Source organism: Corylus avellana, chromosome ca3, assembly GCF_901000735.1.
Source record: "Corylus avellana chromosome ca3, CavTom2PMs-1.0".
Lineage (NCBI taxonomy): Eukaryota > Viridiplantae > Streptophyta > Magnoliopsida > Fagales > Betulaceae > Corylus > Corylus avellana.
In genome coordinates this window covers 13,938,255-13,960,723 of record NC_081543.1, presented here as the reverse complement: position 1 = coordinate 13,960,723, position 22,469 = coordinate 13,938,255, and the positions used below count along the sequence as shown (strand labels likewise).

Sequence of the window (22,469 nt, the reverse complement as noted above, 5' to 3'; positions counted from 1 at the left end):
TAATACCAAATGATGCAAATTTCATGTAAAATTCATCATTGAGAACCGGCAAGCATAATCTTTCTCTATATTTTTCTATGTTATAACACCATGCAATCTTCAAGGGCTTGTCAACATGCAGGAAGCCATACAATGGGAAAGGCAAGATGTTTTAGCTTCAGGCAAAGGGTGTATGATGTGAGCACCCAACATCATGATCCTTACAAGAGATACACAACCTTCAGAAGAATCCTACGGTCCATATGCCCAGAGTCAGGAAAGGACAACGAAATTGCACCACTTGATTTCACCACCCCAGCTAGGTTTGACAACCACTACTACCTTAACATTCTCCAGGGAGAAGGCTTGTTAGGGTCTGATAATGTGCTGGTGACCCAAGATCATGAGGGGGAGCTAATAGGGCAAGTGTGGGCTTATGCCTCCAATCAAAAGCTTTTCTTTGATGCATTTGCCAAATCTATTGTCAAGATGGGTAACATCAATGTACTCACTGGAAATGAAGGAGAAATCAGGAAGAATTGTAGGTTCCTCAATTCCTAGCTCTGGAAAAATGGGGCTTCTTAATTACAACTATACCTACTTTTTGTACTAAATTTATAATCAGAATAAATAGTTTGCAAGTATTACATGTTTATGATACTATATATTTGGTTTAACAGTTTCAAAACATCCGGTTTGAAAAAATAGTAATTTTAAAATACAATTAATGAACATATAATTTAAAAAAAATGTAGTTAAGCATTTGAAAAAAATACAGTTTGCCCTTTAAAATAGTGGTTTTGTTTTCAAAATTGTGTTTTTTAATACGCACTCCCTTACTAGCTGAGCAAAAACATGAATTTTTTCATATTTTTAAACTATCATTTTTTTTTTCAAACGCAATTCCAAATGAGACTTTTCATGATTTTGTCGAAAAAAAATGCTCATTTCGCCTACAAAATTGTGGGGCTGAACACCCTCTAACCCTCATAAAAAAAAAATTAAAAAAAGAAAAAGAAAAAAGTGCAAGTATAAATCAAATATTTGAGGAAATTTAGGTATGTTACGTTTCTAGAACAATGTTTTGTCAGGCAAGCCCCAACAACTACCAAGGTTCTCATTAACTCTGCCTCTTATTTCTTTCATAGGACTAGGTTGTCCATAACTTGATTTGCGTACCTACCTAAGAGCATTTAGGTGCGGCTAAGCAAATATTTAGTATCGAACATTTTTTTGTTTGTTTTAATTACCAATTTTTTTGAAATATCTATATCCAACTAAGCATTGTACCTATATATATTATTTTCACTATTCTTAAAAGAAGAGAGAAAATAAGATTTTCTTTGTATTAATTTAACTTACACATTGGTTTGTTGAGCTAGCTAGATGTATATATATATATATATTTTTTTTCTAAAGGTCTAGCCAGAATAACTTTTTGGCTATTTTCGCTAGCCCAGTATTATATAGTGTCTTTCCGCACATGATTGTTACTTGTGAGCAAACTTAGCCTAAGAGCATTCACATCCGACACATCAAATGCTTAATTAAAATTTAGCTAAAAAACACATTTTTCAATTTTAGTTACACACTTTTTCAAAGCGCCTAGATCCAATTCAATATTTTAGAAATCAACTTTCATTATTTAATTTGAAATATTTTTTTCTTTATTCATTTCCAATATTTCCAAAGAGGAGAGAGACAACCATATTGATTTTTTTTATTCATTATAGAGCTACGGCTCAAATTTGCTGAGATGATGTTTCCATATCTGTTTATAGGTAACCATCTGGACAAACTCACCAAAGAGGATCTATTGCCGACTTGCCGTCAAGAAGCGTAGAATCTCTCGATTCCACCAGCACATATGGTGCAAATATAAAACATGCCATCCAGAAAGAATTTTTTGATATTATCCTCGGAAAACATGGATTCTGATGAGGTGCTTAGCAGAAAGGACTTTGGTGGTTCTCTGCCTGTTGAGAATGTACAAGCTCTGGCGTCCAAGAGCTTTAAGGACATCCCACCACAGTACCTCTTGACAGAGATGGAGAATGAGGAATTGTTCATTGATGATTCTCTCCAAATTCCAGTGATTGATATGAGCAAACTTGGCTCTAAAGATGAACTGGAAAAACTTCATCTGGCTTGCCGAGAATGGGGCTTCTTTCAGGTATGTCCATCCAACCCTCCCTACTTGTTCTACTAATCATAGATTTGGTGTAATTCTGCTGGTGAACCAGTTGATCAACCATAGAGTACCAGAAGAGGTGATTGAGAAGATGAAGACTGACACACAGGAGTTCTTCCAGCTGCCATTAGAGGAGAAGAAAGTTTATGCACAGCTACCAAATAACATTGAAGGATACGGCCAAGCCTTTGTTGTATCTGAAGATCAAAAACTTGACTGGAGTGACATGCTCTTCCTGCTTCCCCAACCTGTCCATCAGAGAAATATGAGATTCTGGCCTACCATTCCCACTTCTTTCAGGTAAAACTACGCAGTTTCAAATTTTCAATATACTGATACTGATACGAACGAGAAATGCTATATACTACATCAGCTCAATAAGATGGGGTGTATTTAACATTACTAGACAAGAATATAACATGCCCAGAGTGACGGATGTACCCATTTGATGGTCATTTTCTCATTAGAGAAACTTTGGACAAATACTCATTGGAGCTGCAAAGACTTACAATCAACCTTCTGAAAATGGTGGCCCAGAACCTGAGGCAGGAACCTGAGAAGCTCACAAGCATGTTTGAGGATGGAACACAGGGGGTCAGAATGAACTACCATCCACCTTGCATTCAAGCTAACAAGGTTATGGGCCTCACGCCACACTCTGATGCCACTGGTTTAACTCTGCTGACACAAGTTAATGACGTCCAAGGACTACAAATCAAGAAAAATGGTAAATGGATATCCATTGAACCCATCCCTGGAGCATTCATTGTCAACATTGGTGACGTCTTTGAAGTAATTGGCTACAACTGCTAGGATATTCATCCATAAATAACATATTATCTTCACAACAAGCACAACTCTTTTGTACTATCAATGCAGATCATGAGCAATGGAAAATATAAGAGCATTGAGCACAGGGCTATTGTGAACCCAACAATAGAACGTCTTTCAATTGCAGCATTCCATAGTCCAAATATAAGCACTATGATTGGTCCTCTGCCAGATATAATGAAGGGGGAAAAAGCTATTTACAAGACTTTAAACCATGAAGACTACGTGAGAGTTGTTTTAGCCAACAAACTTGATGGTAAGACCACATTAGACCATATGAAAATCTGATCAGTCAAAGACTGATGAACAAGTTTGTTGAAGATGAGCAAATAAATTGCAATAGCAGTGGAATTGCAGTTATTTATGCTTACAAATCCTACTTCGTAAAACTCTATCAAGATGACTCTTGTTACCCAAATCCTAATTACAGGAAAATTGCTATCAATAAGACTTCATAGTTCTTCACTTCACGGCAGCCAACTTTTCCTGTTCCTCATTTCCAGGACTACTTCTGATTCTACTCCAGATGGTTTGTAACAATTCTATTGTCAAAGCAAAGCACATATAAATATTTGAGTTCAAATTAGAATATTTGCATAAGCCTATCATCAGATAAGTGAAAACAGTTTATACTGGATCACTAGGATAAGCCTTTTTTTTAATATATGTTACGCAATGCAAAAATAAGACCTAAAAATCATTTACACATGAAACTAACACAAACATTGATAAAACGATCAACTCAAAAGCAAAAGGACATTAATAATTAATAATGCCATTAAAACCTAGATACTAGTAACATAAAATAGAGATATCCAAAATCTAATAAAACCTTCACATTTTGCTCATCAAAATTCTAGGTGGCTAAGTGTCATTTGCCATTAACTTAGACTGTGCCCTTTTACATCAACTTAAGCCATGTGCACTTTGTCACCTAGAGGGTTTTATTAAATTCTAGCATTTTTCCATAAAATATGAACAGAAATTTCATCCAAACCAATTTTAAAGAAATTTCCTTCAACCCACTACAATAAATGCCAAATGTCCGAGAAAAAAAGTTATACCTTTAACATGTGCACTCACATATTAGAGGGCACTTGGTAGGAGTGTCAACACAGTTGGTTAAAATAGTTGTGTCAACACGGTTGGTTAAAATAGGGTACAAACCAACTACTAGATGGTCCCACTCTAATAAATGACAAATGTCCTCTAACATGGTTTTATTATATTAGAAAGAAAGTTATTCCTTTAACATGAGCACTCATATTAGAGGGCACTTGGTAGGGGTGTCAACTAGGTTAGTTATAGGTATAAAAAGGTAACCATGTATCAACTGGTAATTGAGGGTAACCGGTTTTCGGGTTTTTATATACCCAGTATATATATATATATATATAAAATATATTATTTATTAGGTACCGGATTTTTATATACCCTGTAACCCTATACTTTGAACATCTCTATTGCCCATCTTCTTCAAGCCTTTTCCAATAAGTTAGTCTAATGCATTCTCTTATAAATGAGCAAACTTAAGAATTGGTGTTTTCTTATCAATGTGGGACAATCGTGGGGGTTCTCCAATTTGTCCCACATTGCTAAGAAAACGCCAATAACAAAGTTTGTTCATCTATAAAAGAATGCATTAGGCCAAGCTAGTCAAACAAAAAGGTTAATTGTTTATTAAAATTAATAGGCTAAAAATGGTTAAATTAATCTCAAACATTAGGCTCAATACCTAAAAAGAAGCCCAAATGCCAAAATTTTAAAAAATTAGAACCAGCATAACCGGTTAACCAGAAACCTGATTGTTGGTTTTGGACAATAACTAGTAACCAAGATCGGATTGACACCCTAAAACTTGGCATTTACTAAAATGAGTTGAAAGAAAGTTCCTCCAAATTTGAAAGAAATTTATTTCAATAAAATATTATGTCTCATGAAAGGACCTCCATTCAAAATTCAGCATGGTCTAAAAACTTTTTCTTAAAGATTTACTAGAACATGCTAAATTTTAAATGGAATTCCTACCACTATCACAAGTAAACTGAAATGTACAAGATATTCAGCAGCCCTAAAATCAAACACCTACAAACTTTCATAATTTTTAATTAGACATTTATTTAGCAAAAGTTCTAAAGCACATGTCACATCATAATGTTCGTGCGGATTTAGATCCCGTGCAATAGGGCTGCCCTATCTCATTGCAATAGGACAACCTTATTGCACGGGATCTAAATCCACTCAAAGGACAAGAATCCCATTCAATAGGGTAATAGACTCAAGTGAGATCCAAGCAACCTCACATGAGCTGCCCTACTGCACCGAATAGGGTCTTGCTTGAGCTTATTGCATCCCAAAATCCAAAAAAGTTACACTACTAATATTAGACTTGGGATCAATGTGCATTGCATGTGTCTTAGATAGAAACCTTCACCATAAAATACTAATTAATAGACGTACACTTGGAGGATATCAAGAAAATCACCAGAAAACAGATAATTACAGAATTTTTTTTTTTTTTTTTTAAAAGGAAAACAAAGAAGAAAGGCATCAGAATCCAACATGAATCGCATCAATGAAAATATCAGACGCAAATTACCCATTTGATGTGTTGAGATTCATCACATGCGCAACCTAATAGACAAAAAGAAACAATAAAACAAGGCAAAATACACTATCTATCACCCAAATACACTACACATCACCTATTTGACCACAAATAACCACGTTATAATTTCGAGTGATGATTCACATCACGCCGGCGTGCATGAACAGTCATGCACGCCCGGCTAATTTTTTTATAATTAAAATATTAAAATATATTATAATTATAAAAAAAATTAGCCGGGCATGCATGACTGTTCATGCACGCCAGCGTGATGTGAATCTCACTCTATAATTTCTATAGAGCCATTTTGGGCAGAACTGATTTTCCTTAGAATGAACAAAGAACTCTTCTAGATGCCTATAAAGGAGTCTTCACAATAGATCTTAGAAGAAAATCAAATCTTCTAAAAAAAATTCTGTGTTCTTCTCAAGGGGCAGTTTGCGATCTATTTGGCCACACAAACAAGCCAATCTCCATAAACAGTTCATTTTAATTATATGGAAATATAATTGAATCCAAATCATACCATATCTCCTTGAATACCTTTAATACTATGTATGACAGTCTCAACCAAGATTATCATATACTAGCAGTGAAGGGCATTTAAAGGGTTTGGCATGACACAAATTCAATTATTCAACCAACTTTGAACTCTTCTAAAACTAAGGCAACTAAAGCAAACACTTTGGCCTCGTTTGACAACGCTTTTTGGAAATTTTCCAAAAAGTCTTGTCAAACGAGGCCAAAGTATCTTATGCCACAGTTGCATTATATCTTCATACCACATTCATGAATATATAACGTAACGAGACAGATTAATTTTCATACTAGACGAACAGAATACTACAACAATATTCATATCACACAAACAATACATCAGTGTAAACAGGTAGAGTCATCAAATGCTAAAACTAGCTACCAAATTAGGCACAGTATAAGAAAGTGAAAGCCAACATCCAAAGCTTACAGTGGCAAACAAACCGCTAAAAGCCAGCTAAGCGCAGTACAATGCATTATAAGATAACCAGAGAATAAAGGCATTACAATCTGATACGGCTTGATGCATGGTCCTCCATAGATCATCAATGAAAGAGGGCATCAGTTCTCCAAGGTGATAAAACATCAATGAAAGATTTCAGACGCAAATTACCCATTTTTTAGAATGAGATTCATCACTTGCCCAACCAAAGACACTTTAAAAAAATAAGGTAAAAAAAGAACCTTTCACGCGGAAGTATAAAGCATCAAAGAGATTCATCAATTACCCAACCAAACAGAAACCATCGCTATTTTTTAAAAAATAAATAAATAAAAAAACAAAAAACAAAAAATGCAAAAAGATAAATCGTACAAAATAAAGTGACCCCATTTGTTAGAATTTGGTACGAGGAAGATAGCGATCAGAACCTGTCGGGATTCATGGAGTCGTCACATTATAAGTTCAGTGGATTGACAGACATGAATTTCTATCATCACCTCGCCTTTCACCTTCCCATACCTCACCACCACCATAACAATGTGTATAATAAACAAAGATAACGGTTTTAAAAACAGCAAAATAGATCATGAAAAAAACAAAGCATAAAACAAAATGAAGGGAGAGCTCAGAACTTCTTAGAGGGTTGTGTTGCCGTCAACGACGGAGTCTCGTTAGAGACCGTCTCTGGTACACAGTTACATCTTCATCACAGCTTCACCTTTTTCATACAATGAGACAAGAAGAACAAGTGCAAGAGAAAGAAAACAGAGAGAGAGAGAGAGCGGGAGAGAGGGGCTGATAATGGGAGATGGAGAAAAGGGCGTTGAAGAGGTGATTTTTATAGACACTCGGAAACCCTAATCTAGGGCAAGCCTAAGGGCGGGTCGGTCGGGTTTGAATTTGGGTTTGGGTCGGATCATTCTTTATAACAATATTTTACAGATTAACTTAGTATATGTATCTTGCTGAAACTAGAAAGCAATCCGTATAACATGTAAAAAAAAAAGAAAGCAATCCGTGTATTTATTGATTTATTTTGAATAATGCTATGCACATATATATATATATATATATATATATATATATTTATTTGTATATATTTTTAGGTGACTTTTAAAATAATTATTAGATTTGGAATGAATTTTTATTAGATTTTATTCAATTATGAATTTAAAAGCCACTTAAGGGTGTGTAAAAAATTATAAATGAATATGAAAAAAAAAGAGAGTGTGTAATAGCATTACTCATTTCCCTTTGTTTAGTTGAAACAGAATTTATTTATTTGTAATAAAAATTGTTAGGTAAATACAGAAAAATGTTTCTAAGATTTTATTTGTAAAAACATTTTTTTTTAGAAAATGAAAGTTACCTCTCCCCAATCGAGTAATGCTACAAGTTACTCGTGTGTCCCTCCAAGAATGACGTGACTCTTAAATCACCATTGAGTTTGTGATTGGTTATTATAAGATTTTGATTAAATGGTAATTTTAAAAGCCATAAAAAGGACTTTTAGAATTACTCAATGTTGATGGTGTTGAAGATAGCACCGACCATAGGTACACTGGATTATTTATGGTTAATTGATTCTCAGTTGGTTGGGTTGGTGATTTTAGTGGAATGGCAGAATGGCCGATTGTTTGTGGTGTTTTGCTTGGCTTGGTATGGTCTAATTTACTTGGGTGGTTGTTGATTTGTTAAGGTCTATTTGGAATTACGGTTTCAATAAATGTGATTTTAAAAATTACGTTTTTGAATTCGTTTTTTTAAAAATCGCAAAGGCGTTTGGTAAAACAAGTTAAAAAGTTTTTTTTTTAGCAAATATTTGTTATGCGAAATTGTTATTTTTGTTTAAATTCACGCTTTTTGAAATAAGCACCATCTAACTTGCTTATAGAAATCGCAATTTTTTTCCTATTTTAAATTAAGTATTTTTTAAATCACAATACTAAATACCTTACGTTTTGCGATATCTTTTAAAAACGAAAATTATTTTTTTTAAATCACATTCCCAAACACACCTTTACCCTGGTCTGTTTCACCGCCCAGAGAGAAAGAAAAGGTAGGGTACTAGGATTAAAACACAATAAAAATGATACTTAAAAGAGAGTTAATTAGGCACTCCACTAATTTGTAATGAAAAAGTAGTAGTTAAACTAAAATAAGATAAAAAGTGTATTTTAAGTAAACAAAATAGCCATTGCTGCTGAAGATGGACTTCAGAATTTGGAAAAGCCATTTCACATTCAATATTTTATTTTGACTTATAAAAGAAAAAAAAAAAAAATTTTGTATCTGACATTATATATAGTGTTAAATAATATAACAACATATTTACCATGTAATAATATATCTACCATTGGATCTGTAAAATTTAATATTGACCATGAAATGACTTTCTTAAAATGGGGAAGATCATAATCTGGTGTAATCCTTCTAACAAGAAGCAGGCTGCATTAAATTAAACTAATGCAACATACTTTTTAAAACAAGGAAAGAAAAAATGGGTAAAAAAACATAATGATAATGGAAAGAACATGAACCAAAAAGGACATGTATTGGAAGAAAAATTACACCAAAAAATGCAGAAAACAATAGAAATCTGCAATGAAATTGACTATTCCATCTGTTTTCTTCTCTCTTTTCAGCCATTAAATGCCCTGGGTTTACTGGCGATAAAACAGGCGGTAATCCCTTTCTATTCTCTAAATCCTTTCCATCCTTGGTGAATGATGGACTTTGTATACGTCTCTGGTATGATGGCTTCAATTAAGTTTATCAGCTAAGCTACTCAACACCTTCAACTCTTCCAATGATTTCATTGGAAAATGCTACTCACTGAACAATCATCATGAACACGCCAAATAGTTTCACCCAACAGGTTTGCTACTGAAAGAACAGTCAACTGGGGGAAGTAGTTCTTCTCTGCAATGGGAATCGTGTTTGTAATAATCACCTCTTGAAACAGGCCGCTTGACAACCTCTCAATTGCAGGAGGGCTGTCAAGAAAAAGGAGTTAATTGAATTCAGGAAAACTGAGAGATGATTTAATAAGTTTAAGTTTCTCCAACTTGATCAAACTATTTAGATTCATCTCATAATAAAGTTAGCAAGTTTGTCCTAAGCATCTAGAGAAACAACAGAAAATATCAAATGCTGTGAATTAAGTCAATACCTGAAAACGGCGTGAGTGCAGCATGCATAGACCTCCCTGGCCCCCTCTTCATGTAAAAGAGCTGCACCTTTAGCAATAGTCCCTACAGCCCACAACAAATTTACTAGTTATAAGTTGATAAAGTTCAAAGGAAACTCATACTATCAATTATGTTTTTTTTTTTTTTCTCAAGCTTCAAAATAAAATCCTTTCTATGATTCTGTCTTTAAACAAGTTATTTCCCAGGGTACAGCCATTTCTTTGATAAGAAACATCAGTTCCATGAAGAAACCCAATAATTGGAGAAAACCAAAGTTTGCAAGAATCAACACATTGTTTTAACAGAAAAAGAAAACAAGAATTTGAGTTATGACTTCAATCACAAGGGGCATAATTGTGTACCAGCTTCATCATTTAAACTGTAGAGGATAAAGTTGCAGAGGTAATCTAGAACTTAGTCATGCCTTCATTAAATATCAAAAAGGGGCATAAACTCATGAGAAAACCTAGTGACGAGCGCTATTCAAGGGAGAAAATCGGGTATAAACTCATGCCAACTGACTAGCAGAAAAAAACGTTAACCAAACAACAAAATGAAGAAGAAAATCATTAGCAATTGAAATATTTTCAAACATACATCAACTCACCATTAAAGAGATTCTAAATACATATTGATTTCCGTTCTTTTTTCTTTTATTTTTCATTTTTTTAATATCCGGTGTGCAGGAAGGTTTATGATTGGAGTTTGGCATTAAAAGCACTTGACTCACCAGCAGTGTCAATCATGTCATCCATCATAACTGCAACTTTTCCTTTCACATCTCCAATCAGATTCATCACCTGAGAAGCATTAACCATGAGTTTTAGGATATGAAAGATATCACCCACTAAAGAACAAGTCCTCACAGGCATCTAGCTTAAAATAATTCTGACAAGAATCAAGAGTTTGATCAAAGCACATGTAAGTTGGAAAAAAAAAACAGATAATGTCAAAAAATACTGGTCAGAAACTACCTCAGCAACGTTATGTCCGTGACGCCTCTTGTCCACAATGGCTAAAGGCGCATCAGATAATTTTTTTGCAAAAGCACGTGCCCTGGCTACCCCACCAACATCAGGGGAAACCACTACCAAATCTTGAGAACTAATCGTCTTGCTGGCAAGATAATCAAGAATCACAGGCTACAGCACACATAACAAACAATACTATTAGAGACCATTAAATCAGTAAAAGTCAACAATCAGGATGGTGGACTAATTTACCTGAGCATATACATGATCCACCGGAATATCAAAGTAACCCATGGACTGCCCAGAATGAAGGTCACAAGCCAGAACACGGTTTGCACCCGCTTCTGTGATAAGGTTCGCAACTAGTTTGGCTGCAATTGATTCACGTCCCTGAGTCTGGAAAAAAATTACAGATGGAGGAGACAATGTTAACTCAGGATGTACAGAACACAAGATGGTGCAAATGCTTATGAAAGTCATAACCCCCTCCATTGACATCTACGAAGGATCATCCAGTTCTTTTTTTATTTCTAAATAAAAATTAGACAGAAAAAGGACTGAATGGCTGCTCATCTAGGTCTGTTGCCTGGCCCCCAGATCACCAAAATTGGGATTGTAGATTCCCAATCATCATCATCTCTGTCAGATTTCCTTAGTTCTGTCTGTAATAAGTAGTGTCTATACATACTCCAAGAAAAAATTTATCACGGATAACTTCATTAATCTACACTGCAAAACTTAGAACTTGCCTTTCTGTCAGCTCTGGCATATCCAAAATATGGAATCACTGCAGTAATGGTCTTGGCCGATGCTCTACGGCAAGCATCTATCATTATTAAAAGCTCCATGAGATTCTCATTTGCAGGAGGGCAGGTAGGCTGTATTAGGTATACATCACATCCTCTGACACTCTCTTGCAACTGAACATATATTTCACCATCAGCAAATCGTTTTATGTTGATCTTTCCAAGTTCCAGGCCCATGTACCAAGCAATTTCCTAGGGGTAGTAAAGAACAGAGATTTTAGCAACTTAAGCACAAAATTTCAAGAATTATAGGTTGGATATATACATGTATATATGTACATATTGCCTATAAAAGAAATGAAGAAAAGGAGGATAAAAAATTCATATTCCTAGACATGATTAAGTAAATAAAGATTTACATTCACCACATTTTTGGGTGAAGAAAATTTATTCAAAAGCAAAGTTATAAACATTTGGGCAGTTGGACTTGAAACAGAAGGATACAAATCCAATAAAATCCTGCAAATTGAATAGCCCGAAAATTCGTTTCGAAGTACGGGCATATCTACGAATTTCTATCACATATTACTCCTTTAAATGGGCGAAATTTAGATCAACTCCATCAAAGACATTGAGATTTTAACAAATTATCATAACCAGATTAATGTAGACATAAGGCACTTTGACCAATGGAAAGCTCACAGGCATGTCATGAGATAACAAAAAACTCATTCAATGATTACAAAAATCACAACTAGAAGACATTGATCACTCCCCAACACTGGTCTGCACATAACGTTCAGACCAATACCATCAAAGAGAATTTCAGCAACCACCATAAGAAAAACAGCTCGAAAAACTTTACAGGATAAACCACAACAAATTGCCAAATTGGTTACACCAAGAGCAAAAAATGAATGATCGACATGCTTACTAGTGAATCATCAAGTATTAATGATAATATAGAATAGGATAAGAAAGCCCTTATCCCATTATCTTCTCCCACCATTTAATCAGAAAGCATTTGACTAACAACAGAACATTCATCCACCAACCAAAAGAAAATACTAGTCTTACCTGAGAAAGTGCAGGATTTGCAGTGCCAGAAAATAGCTTGAGCCTGGTACTAGTCCTGTTGACCGTTTTCTCCATGCGTGCCGTTTCCAAGAACTTGGGTAGCGTCCGCTCGTTAAGGATGGGAACAATTGGCTTCCCATTTACATTTTTGAACGGTTCTGCGAGATCACATTTCTGCCACCCAAAAAAAAAAAAACACCCATATTAATTATCTATGACATCAACCAACCTAATTCTCATATACCTCAAAAAACAGGAAAAAAAATCACAAACATTGCAGGTATAACCATAACAGTGTTAAGTCACAACAATAAATAAATTATAAAACGAAATTCTTTGCAGGTGTCTCCCTCAGACCTTCATTCCTCATTTTCAAAATGCAAAATTTCACCCAGTTAACCCAACCCCACAAATCAAAGAAAGAAAACCCATTGATATTGCAGCAAAAACAAACAAAAACCAATGAAACAAGGACAAAACTCGAACCAAAAAATTCTCTTTTCCCGTCACTTTTTGTCATTACAATCATACTGAAATTTCACATCTTCTGAAGCCACAGAGAGAGAGAGAGAGAGAGAGACAGAATTACGTACAACGCTGTTGGGAGCGTGAGCTCGCGAGCGAGAGTCGTAGGACACGAAGCGTCTGTGGCCGAGAGAGCAGCTCCGAGAGAACAGCGACGAAGACGCCGCCGCCGAAGACGACGAAGCAGACGAAGAAGAAGCACACGGCAGAGTCACTGAGGCAGCAGCCATGTCCGTTGTGCGAATAAATTCTAGGGTTTCAATATCAGCAACACACCCCGCGAGAGAGAGAGAGAGAGAGAGAGAGAGATTTCTGTTTGCTTCTTTCCTTTTCTTTTCTTTTTTTTGTATTCCTACATTTATGAATGGCGGGTCTTTGCCTTTCCACGCCGTTCGGATTTTGTAGAATAAATATATATATAAACAAAAAATATGGAAGATTGGTGGTGAGGGTAGTCCGTAGTCTGTGGGACACGGCGCCGTTTAGAGTGTTTAATGGTGTGGTCGGTTTTCGCTTTCTATGGTAACTGGGTTGGCCATTGGTTTGTTGGATTTGTCATCATTACTCTCAAATCTTAGTAACCCCAGAAAACATGGAATTAAGAGCAAAAAATAAAAATAAATAAATAAAAAGGCATTGATTGAGAATCCCACTCTTTCTGGTTCTTCCACGTGGCAGACAACATTCCAAGTTTGAACGATGCATATGAGCTTCTTCTTTCCCACCACAAAGAAGAAGCCTTTTTTTTATTCTATATTATTAAATTGATTCTCTCTAGGTCCAACTGTGTTTGCTTTACATTTTAATTTGACTGATTTGGATTAGTCCAATTCTAATTGAAATTGGATTGGCTACAAGAGACGTCTTAATCTCAACATGTGATCTCATGTTTAAGCAAAAGATCATAAAATCAGAATTATTTATTATTTTTTAGTTTTTTTTTTTTTAAAAAAATTGTTCTGATGTGAAATATTTTGTGGTTTATGTTAGTCGTCACTAGTTTTGTTCATTTAAAAAAAAAAAAAAAAAGAAAGTGTTATCATAGGTATTTTAATATTTTTCACCGTTATAACAGACCAGGAGTTATTAAGGATCCAAAAACAAAAATTCCCAAAAAAGAAGCTGTCTACATTAGCATGCACCGACCAACCAACCAACCAACCATCCATGAACATCCCAATCTTGTCATGTGATGCTGGCTGTGGCAAATATTAAGAGGAGCATTCAATGCACTCAAAATTTGCAGATACGTTGAAATCCATAAGGATTTGAGAATTAAATAAATCCCATAATCATCCCTAAGCCACCAACTAATTGATGTGTATTACGATCTTTAAGAGTTTTATATGTGGCTTAAATACAATCTTAATCATGTGTATATAAATTTTTTAACGTTTTCTTGTCACAAGTTGTTTATAAGAGCGAGTTATACCTAAAATATGTATCGATGTGTTCATTCAAAGTTTTTATTTTTATACACAAATTCTTGTATCATTGGTCGAATCTTCAGTCAACCCCGAGTTAACGCTCTTAGTTACTGCTCTAGTTGGTAATTATACCAAAGTGTAGTACACGTGCACAATATGACACGCTCACCTAAGAGTCTTACCTGCTTAGATAGGTGTTCTAAAAGTCTGAGCAAGTGAGATTTGAACAATTCAAATACCTATTCGAACAACCAATAGCATGCGTGTGAATGGGTGTGTGAGTGACTGAGAAAGAGAAAGGGAGAGTTGCTTTTAGAACCTTTCAAAGTCTGCGGTCAATGGGAAAAGAATCAAACATGCTACCTTTATAAGCCGTAGACGTGTTTTACACGCATAGAGAAATGAAAATGAGACGTATATCTGGTTACATTCATGGTAGACGGGTATCCCTATCCCTAGAGAGCACATTTTATGTGCAGAACATCACAAGATGGAACAGAGTGTCTTTTCATAATCGATGTACACATGATTTTTCTGGTTATATTCAATGTTTAAACTGGGACCACAGATAAACAACATGTGAGCTTATAACGAGTCAAAAGTCATACTGAGATAGAATTTGAGTGCCTGCCGTCGCATAGTTTAGTCTTCATCAGCAATGTGAATTCGAATTTCAGTCAGCTAAGGAATCTCTGAAGGTTTTACCAACTCATGTTCCTGAAGGAAAACACAGGGAAATTGAAACATGAAATGTCACCAAAATTGGGTTTAAAACAAGCATTAAGTCAACTTTCATTTATGGGCCTTTTGTGGAGAAAGCTTTGAATGTGGGGTAGAAAGAAAGAAAGAAAATTGTGCCATACCTCTTGAGAGAGATGAGCTTGAGAGATAGAATTAATCTGGCAGCTTTCAATATTTGCAAGTAACTGGATCACAGTTTGTAGATGAGGAACACTGCAAGAAAATATTACTCAAATAAGCCAAGAGAGCAACATATGAAAATATTACTCAAATACCAGAGAGGTAATTGATTGATTTTCCTTCTTTTATTACAGTGAAATATTTCTGGTTTATGTCCCATGCAGCATCCAGACATGGATTTAATGCAGCACAGTATTTGATCAATGGTCACTACAATGGCATCAAAATAGTCAAAGATGGTTTGTACTCGACAATAATTACTAGCCATTTTACATGCAAGTCAGAAAGATCCCTTAAATGGTCCCAATTTTATTTTAATGCATCTATCTAACCGCGTACACCATTTAAATGACATATTAATATATACATCATTGAAATCTACTTTAGATCATGAAATGGATAGAGGTTAGAAAATGGGGCCAAAATGTGTAAATATGAACTTCTTTTGACCTCCAAATAATAAAAACTGGAGAAATGCATTCAACAAAGAAAAATACTAGATTTACAACTTTTTTACAACTTGTTGACACATGTCTGCACGTGATTGAAATATGTTAAAAAAATTTTAGTGGCTAACGTGACTGTATGTGTGTAGCAGTACTCTTCAACATATTACAATTTTCATTGCATTTTGCTGCCAAGAACAATTGTGATTTTTACACAATTTTAACATGTTTCCGTTTGACCCATGCACCAATGAGCAAAAGTCAAGTGGCTGGTGGGAAAAGCTGAATGACTGAGAAGGAAATTTTTACGCAAATTCCAAATAAGCTCTTCTTTCTGCAAGCATCATCATGGATCCTCAAAACAATGTGTTTCCAAATTTAAAGTTACAGGATCTATAATATGAATGGAGCTTTAAAAACTGCCCCATTCCACCAAGGAACGACACTGAAAGCATTTCAAAAAGTGTTAAAAACCTTGTTATACAGGCATCCAGCACCTGTTTACAAGTTTCTTGTAAAATGAGAGTTACTTCAGAAAGTGATTGGTGCATGTTAAGACTGATGGTAATCTCAAATAAAACCGGCGTACTACATAAATACAACCTTTGTAATCCATTCTCCATATGAGCATCTAAGGATGAAATGACTCGAGGCATCTGCTCTAACACCTGCAGCAAAAGAGGAGAGAAATCAAAAGATCAGTCATAAGGGTTTTGTTAAAGATATCCTATACTTATCAAGAAACATATCCCATACTTATATTTGTACAGCAGACCTACATACCTGCCCAGTATTCTTGATTGCAGAGGTTTTTGCCAAAAGGTTCTTTGGAAGCTTTATCAGTTGGGCCTGTAGACGTGATCATAGGTTAGAGCAACATTGCACAATTGACCATAAAGGAATATAAGTCGGTTTGTGACAATTTAAGATGCTTTCAGTATGCATCACTCTCATATGAATGGCTAATGAAAGAAAGTAGGTGATTTATGAGTAACGTTTTGCAAGCAAGAAAAAAAATATTGCACCTGATAACCTCACTGATTTGCATATTTCATCAGAAATCAGGATCCTTCTTACTTTTTTCTCTGGTAGATTGTAGTTTCTCTATTACCTCACCAATGTTGCATAAGTTTTATCTGTTTCATATCTTACTTTTCAACGACTGTAATTAGCAGAATGACCACACTCTCAGCATTTCAAGAAGAACTCTAATAAATCTAAATTGCAAAATTCTAGATTTGGTTCTTCAACTCAACATGTAAAGCAGTTGTTTGTTTCACAAATGATAAAAGTAAGTTAGACCCACCAAAATGCACTTCTTGTATATTTTTCCTCCTATTTATAGATATAAACTAAGAAGATTATTATGTGTAATACAATCTCACCATCTTTGAGTTTGATTTGCATTGCAAAAGTAGAAAGAAGCACTAACAGGTGATATACAACTTGCATCACCAATGTAAAGGGATAATAATGCACACAAAGAAGGTTCTTAAAAGAAAAGTTATCAACTCAAGAGACATTTATGTGCGGAAGCAAAACCTAAACTCTAATAAATCTAAATTGCAAAATTCTAGATTTGGTTCTTCAACTCAACACGTAAAGCAGTTGTTTGTTTCACAAATGATAAAAGTAAGTTAGACCCACCAAAATGCACTTCTTGTATATTTTTCCTCCCATTTATAGATATAAACTAAGAAGATTATTATGTGTAATACAATCTCACTATCTTTGAGTTTGATTTGCATTGCAAAAGTAGAAAGAAGCACTAACAGGTGATATACAACTTGCATCACCAATGTAAAGGGATAATAATGCATACAAAGAAGGTTCTTAAAAGAAAAGTTATCAACTCAAGAGACATTTATGTGCGGAAGCAAAACCTAAATAATTCTACAACATAAATGATGGTACGAGTCAGGGCAATAGCAATGATATAGCCATTAACATCCTGCATTCTTGAACATGGATGCGATCATCTCCAAAATTCAAATCATCTCCTATCCATTCCAACGCGTATGACCTGCCTATCAAGCCCTCTAGTCCCTCGCAGTCTTGACCACAGCATTAAGGGACCACTCATAGCATTTACTAGACAATAACTACTTAGCTGCTTCCCAAAGTGGGCAAAGTCACTTATCAAAATGCTGCTCACATATCACACTTCTTATTTTACCCAAATTATCTATAAAGATTTGGTCCCAGAAACCTTCACATTTCTTTTTACTTCAAATTCCAGTATAAATTTTCATTCTTCTGTTGAAATAAGTTTGCATTTTGTTTTTACATATGTCAATAATTCATTTTTTTCATTGGTAAGTTACATACGCATCCAATAGGTGTCGAACCCACGACCTCAACCTCTAACCTACTCTCTTACAGGGGGAGGATGTGCTATTTTCGGTAGAGCTCATTGGCACATTATACAAATATTACATGTGGCTCTATCATGACCATAAGGTTGATCAATTTATTCCCATATTATTAGATTTTACTATACATATAAAAAAATTGATCAAAGTTTGCCTCTGTTACCTTCATGTCCTTTCCACTCTAACTCGCTACTCTATCTGCTTCTTCTGCTTGTCAACCAGGTAATGGCTGTTCACATACGAGCAACAGATTGTCTGATGAGAGGAATGGAAGTGATTCAAAAGGTTCTCACTTCTCACAAAGGCCAAACGCATCTAGAAAAGCTTCGAATCAGAATAGAGAAGAAACAATCCCATCGTTCAAAATCTACCTGACCCACATAGATTTGACAAAACATTTTCTAGGAATTCCCCATCCCAACGCTATTTTCTCCGACTCCATAGGAAAAAAACAAACAATTTTTTTACTCTGATGCTAAATTAAACCGAGTGTATCCAACTTTCATAAACATGTGCACAACATAAAACCACAACAATTTTCTCAAGCACATTCAATCTTCCAAATTGAACCAAAACCCATATGCAAAACGGGTTTATTATGCAAAAGACGAGTACAGCTGAACACTTCAATCACGCAATTGCATATATAAAAAGAAAGAGAGAGAGAGAGAGATGGTTGCCTGGGAAGCAGAGGATTGTTGCATGAGATGGAGGAGATTGGAGGTGGACTGAACGGTCTGGGAGATCTGATCGGCCACCATGGCTTTGGCCGTGCCTTCTCTGCTCTTCCCGCTGGTCGTTGAAGTTGCCATTGTTTACGGTGTCTTCTCTGAAAATGGCCCAATTGTCCATGTTTTTCTCCTTTTCTTCTTTAGAAGACCTTTACTATTGCTACTTAAAATTGGCCCAGCCCATTCTCAGCCCTCGGTCCATTCTCACAGTTGTATTTACTATTTACCGTTCTAAACTTTTAAGCTTTTGATCTCTTTTATAAGTCTATGACACAGATAAAGAGATAATGGTTTTAAAAAGCTTTTTTTAAGAAAAAAAAAATTGATTTGAAAAATATTTTGATGTGATATAAAGGTGAAAGTGTTTTTTTATTTTTTATTTTTTTTTATTTGGAGTACACATTTTAAAAATATTTAGTGTTTTGAATTGTAGTTTTTAGTTTTGAAAACAAAAAAGGTATTTTATAGCATTATCAAATGAATGATATTACAAAATATGGTAAGTTGAATCACCCATTGTTTCAAAATTTAAGTCGATAGAAAATTACGAATTAAATTATTTAATTAATATTTTAACATTCACTCTCAAATTGGACTTTAAATTCTTCCTCGATACATGAGGTTTAATTGACAGTCGGGGGTTATGAAGCCATGAAGGTGCCTCGTATGGTCACATCATATATCATTTACAATGATCAACCAATACTATAATATTAAGGTCAAAGTGATTTTCTCTTTTACAATTTTGTATTACATCTTTGATAGTGAATTTATTTATGATCACTTTCACTGATAACATACGTCACAATGAGAAAACCACGTAAATTTTGGTGTTATCGTATAATTGTCTTGTCTTATTTACAGTAATTGTAGTCTTTTGTATAATAAATAGTTTACTTAAGTTAAGAAACAAGGGTGTCACCAACTCTATTGTAAGTCTATCCTCAAACTTATAGCTATTAGTAATGGCAGGCTTGGCAGCTTCTGGAAACAGCTTGGCAGCTTCTGGAAACAGTTTGGCTGCTCCTTCAATCGTCTCCAGTGCAGCCCTGTTCCGGGTTTCAGATATGTATAACTTGCAGCAAGCAAGCATCAACTTTTCAAAATATTTCTCCTCGTCACTGCATGTCACAAACTGCAGAGAAAGATAGTTTTGATATAAAAGCATTTCTTCCGGCCTCACCAAAACCATTTTTTGGTTATTTTGGTGAGGCAATTTAATCAAAATGGCCTAAATGTCCACTTTTCAGCCCCACTACTTTAACAAAAGAAAGTAGTGAGGTGAAGAGTACTCACCAAATTTAAAAATTACTATTCACTCACCTATTGATTAAGGATAAATGAAAACAGCACGCCGAGTGCAAAAAAAAAAAAAATTAAAAAAAAAAAAAAAAAATTTTTTGCACTGGCGTGCCACGCACGCCGCGTGCTGCCAATCAGTGCTCATTGATTAAACAACTCATTTCTCACTCTTTCTTTTTGCTTTTCATTTATCTCTCTTCCTTTAATAGTTAAAAAAAGAATAAACAAATATTTTTAAAAAAAGAATATTTAAATGGAATAGTAAAAATTGATTGTTAAAATAGTGAAGCTGCTGGGGTACTTCAAGAAAGTGAGTTGTCAAAATAACTAAAAGTTTGGTGAATAAAATTTGGTAAGGCTGCTAAGAATGCTCTAATAAAAAAGACATCACCAAAGTAATTTTGGCACATGACTTTCTCTTAGTCTTAGATCACTAGAAGCAAATACCCTATGTTAAAAAAAAAAACATGAAAACACACCCACATCAGAATCTGAGATTGGGAAACACTGTAACTACCAAATGCTTTATTAAATTATAAACAAATCATTCTCTCTTTTTTTTTCACGTTTTTCCATGAATACAGTGTAATAATAAAAAGAAGAAAGAAAGAAAAAAAAAAAAGAATCTATTATGAAGTGTTTTTTTATAGGGAATCAAAAAGTAGTTTTATTTTTCAAATGTAGGGAAAATGGTTGGAAAGCTGCTGCTAATACTTTTAGACCACAACCTTCACCACTTAGTCAAGAGACAGGGCCGGCTCAATGGCTAGGCCACTGAGGCGGTTGCCTAGGGCCCCCAGTTAGTAAGGCCCAAAATTTTTTTTAATAAGGCTCAAAAAAAATTTTAATTTTATTTTACCTTAAGGCCTAATTTTTTTTTTTAAAAAAAAAAATAAGGCCCAAAATTTTTTCCCATAAAAATTTAAGGCCTCAATATAATAAGCCCATTGTAAAATAAGACCAATTAACCAAAAAAAAAACAAATATGCCACATCAATTTTTTTATCAATTTTTTTGGACAATTAGTTAAAAGTTAAACTTAAAAGTCATGAAACAAGAATGAAAATAATAATAATATTATAAAAATATAATAATATTATTAAAATAAATATTATTTAATTAATATTTAAATATTAAAAAAAAATAAGGTCTAACTTTAAAATTTCACCTAAGGCTCCCAAATACATTGAGCTGGCCCTGTCAACAGGAACAAAATTTAGCTCATGGCAACTTGCTTACCAGGTCTATGTACATGTTGCACAACTTACTCAAAGTGCAATTGCAAAGAATATATTGTATAAGGACACAAGCACAAGGATCTGCAACGACCATACAATAATCTCAAACACCACTTCTGATATAAGCATGCCTATGTTGAAGAAAATTTATGATAAGACATATATATATATATATATATATATATATATATATACACGCAACTGAGTCTAACCCCTCAAACCTCTAGAGGAGATAGGAAAGATGGAGGCGACCCTGACTTTAGAGGTATCATTAACCAATAACCACCCTGATTTATGGTTTCACCGTGACAAACACTTATACTATGCAATTTACATATGTACATCTGAGTGTTTTGACATTGGGATTGACACGGAAAACAAAAATTCCTACAGCTTGGAAGGGTGGGGAAGTCAAAATATGTGATGGATTAGGGTTAAATGCAAGAATCATTCCGCAATTGTATTGATTTAAAGGAATGTAAGGGGAATCCTGATACTTATATCTAGGACTAAGGATTTTATTGCAAAGTGTTATGAAAGAGATATAACACTAAATCATGTGCCTTTCTTACATCCTTTGACAGGTTTCCAAGCGTTTTGTATATGTTGGCTTCAATTGATTCAAAGCTTTGTTGCTGTTGTAATGATTTTTCTGCCGTTGCCTTTTTGCTGTTCAAACTAACAGAAATCCCAACTAAACCCAGAATATGATCAAAATCTAGCAATTTGCAAAAGTAGCATACTTCATGCTCCAAGGGATTTTATCAAACACGTAGCAGAGATAACATACGAATAACGAATTTACATAAACGGAAACAAATTCAAACGCCGGCAACATCAAAGGAAATGAGTCTTGCAGAAAAAATTCCCTTTTCACCAAAGGAATGAGACTCACACACCCAAACTGAATCGCCAATTCCCTTACGTCTTGGCT

General features: G+C 34.7%; 4 protein-coding genes and 4 non-coding genes across 8 annotated transcripts; 2 read left to right on the top strand and 6 right to left on the bottom strand.

The window, feature by feature from the left end:
• The first annotated feature begins 132 nt into the window (after positions 1–132).
• Positions 133–1,822, top strand: LOC132174152 (peroxidase 20-like). The gene is made up of 2 exons (XM_059585846.1): positions 133–520; positions 1,761–1,822. The coding sequence occupies exons 1-2, from the start codon at positions 133–135 to the stop codon at positions 1,820–1,822; spliced, it is 450 nt and encodes a 149-aa protein (XP_059441829.1).
• On the top strand, positions 1,688–3,307 carry LOC132173894 (S-norcoclaurine synthase 1-like). Its single transcript, XM_059585566.1, has 4 exons — positions 1,688–2,152; positions 2,223–2,470; positions 2,638–2,962; positions 3,050–3,307. The coding sequence occupies exons 1-4, from the start codon at positions 1,865–1,867 to the stop codon at positions 3,287–3,289; spliced, it is 1,101 nt and encodes a 366-aa protein (XP_059441549.1). The 5' UTR covers positions 1,688–1,864; the 3' UTR covers positions 3,290–3,307.
• A 2,236-nt stretch (positions 3,308–5,543) lies between these two features.
• Positions 5,544–5,635, bottom strand: LOC132176796 (small nucleolar RNA Z101). The gene has a single exon (XR_009439657.1). It is a non-coding gene; the product is annotated as a small nucleolar RNA Z101 (small nucleolar RNA).
• A 1,064-nt stretch (positions 5,636–6,699) lies between these two features.
• LOC132176794 (small nucleolar RNA Z101) lies at positions 6,700–6,794 on the bottom strand. The gene has a single exon (XR_009439654.1). It is a non-coding gene; the product is annotated as a small nucleolar RNA Z101 (small nucleolar RNA).
• A 211-nt stretch (positions 6,795–7,005) lies between these two features.
• LOC132176807 (small nucleolar RNA snoR14) lies at positions 7,006–7,090 on the bottom strand. Its single transcript, XR_009439667.1, has one exon. It is a non-coding gene; the product is annotated as a small nucleolar RNA snoR14 (small nucleolar RNA).
• A 119-nt stretch (positions 7,091–7,209) lies between these two features.
• Positions 7,210–7,303, bottom strand: LOC132176801 (small nucleolar RNA U61). The gene has a single exon (XR_009439662.1). It is a non-coding gene; the product is annotated as a small nucleolar RNA U61 (small nucleolar RNA).
• Positions 7,304–9,083: 1,780 nt separating this feature from the next.
• On the bottom strand, positions 9,084–13,494 carry LOC132174696 (ribose-phosphate pyrophosphokinase 1). The gene is made up of 8 exons (XM_059586339.1): positions 13,167–13,494; positions 12,574–12,747; positions 11,500–11,748; positions 11,003–11,146; positions 10,754–10,921; positions 10,510–10,579; positions 9,761–9,842; positions 9,084–9,584 (listed from the first exon to the last, which is right to left on the bottom strand). Exons 1-8 carry the CDS (start codon positions 13,326–13,328, stop codon positions 9,404–9,406), a joined length of 1,230 nt encoding a protein of 409 aa, XP_059442322.1. The 5' UTR covers positions 13,329–13,494; the 3' UTR covers positions 9,084–9,403.
• A 1,370-nt stretch (positions 13,495–14,864) lies between these two features.
• LOC132175314 (tobamovirus multiplication protein 2B) lies at positions 14,865–19,112 on the bottom strand. The gene is made up of 5 exons (XM_059587208.1): positions 18,945–19,112; positions 16,676–16,741; positions 16,496–16,560; positions 15,389–15,479; positions 14,865–15,242 (listed from the first exon to the last, which is right to left on the bottom strand). The coding sequence occupies exons 1-5, from the start codon at positions 19,074–19,076 to the stop codon at positions 15,207–15,209; spliced, it is 390 nt and encodes a 129-aa protein (XP_059443191.1). The 5' UTR covers positions 19,077–19,112; the 3' UTR covers positions 14,865–15,206.
• Positions 19,113–22,469: the final 3,357 nt, after the last annotated feature.

Coding starts and splice junctions, on each gene's coding strand:
- LOC132173894 (XM_059585566.1), top strand. CDS start 1,865: ATGCCATCCAGAAAGAATTTTTTGATATTATCCTCGGAAAACATGGAT. Junction 2,153..2,222: donor GAGAATGGGGCTTCTTTCAG/GTATGTCCATCC, acceptor CTGGTGAACCAG/TTGATCAACCATAGAGTACC. Junction 2,471..2,637: donor ACCATTCCCACTTCTTTCAG/GTAAAACTACGC, acceptor TTTTCTCATTAG/AGAAACTTTGGACAAATACT.
- LOC132174696 (XM_059586339.1), bottom strand. CDS start 13,328: ATGGCTGCTGCCTCAGTGACTCTGCCGTGTGCTTCTTCTTCGTCTGCT. Junction 11,749..12,573: donor CAAATCCTGCACTTTCTCAG/GTAAGACTAGTA, acceptor TACTACCCCTAG/GAAATTGCTTGGTACATGGG. Junction 10,922..11,002: donor TGGATCATGTATATGCTCAG/GTAAATTAGTCC, acceptor TGTGTGCTGTAG/CCTGTGATTCTTGATTATCT.
- LOC132174152 (XM_059585846.1), top strand. CDS start 133: ATGGGAAAGGCAAGATGTTTTAGCTTCAGGCAAAGGGTGTATGATGTG. Junction 521..1,760: donor AGGAGAAATCAGGAAGAATT/GTAGGTTCCTCA, acceptor ATCTGTTTATAG/GTAACCATCTGGACAAACTC.
- LOC132175314 (XM_059587208.1), bottom strand. CDS start 19,076: ATGGCAACTTCAACGACCAGCGGGAAGAGCAGAGAAGGCACGGCCAAA. Junction 16,561..16,675: donor CAATCAAGAATACTGGGCAG/GTATGTAGGTCT, acceptor CTTTTGCTGCAG/GTGTTAGAGCAGATGCCTCG. Junction 15,243..15,388: donor AAGCTCATCTCTCTCAAGAG/GTATGGCACAAT, acceptor GTTTTCCTTCAG/GAACATGAGTTGGTAAAACC.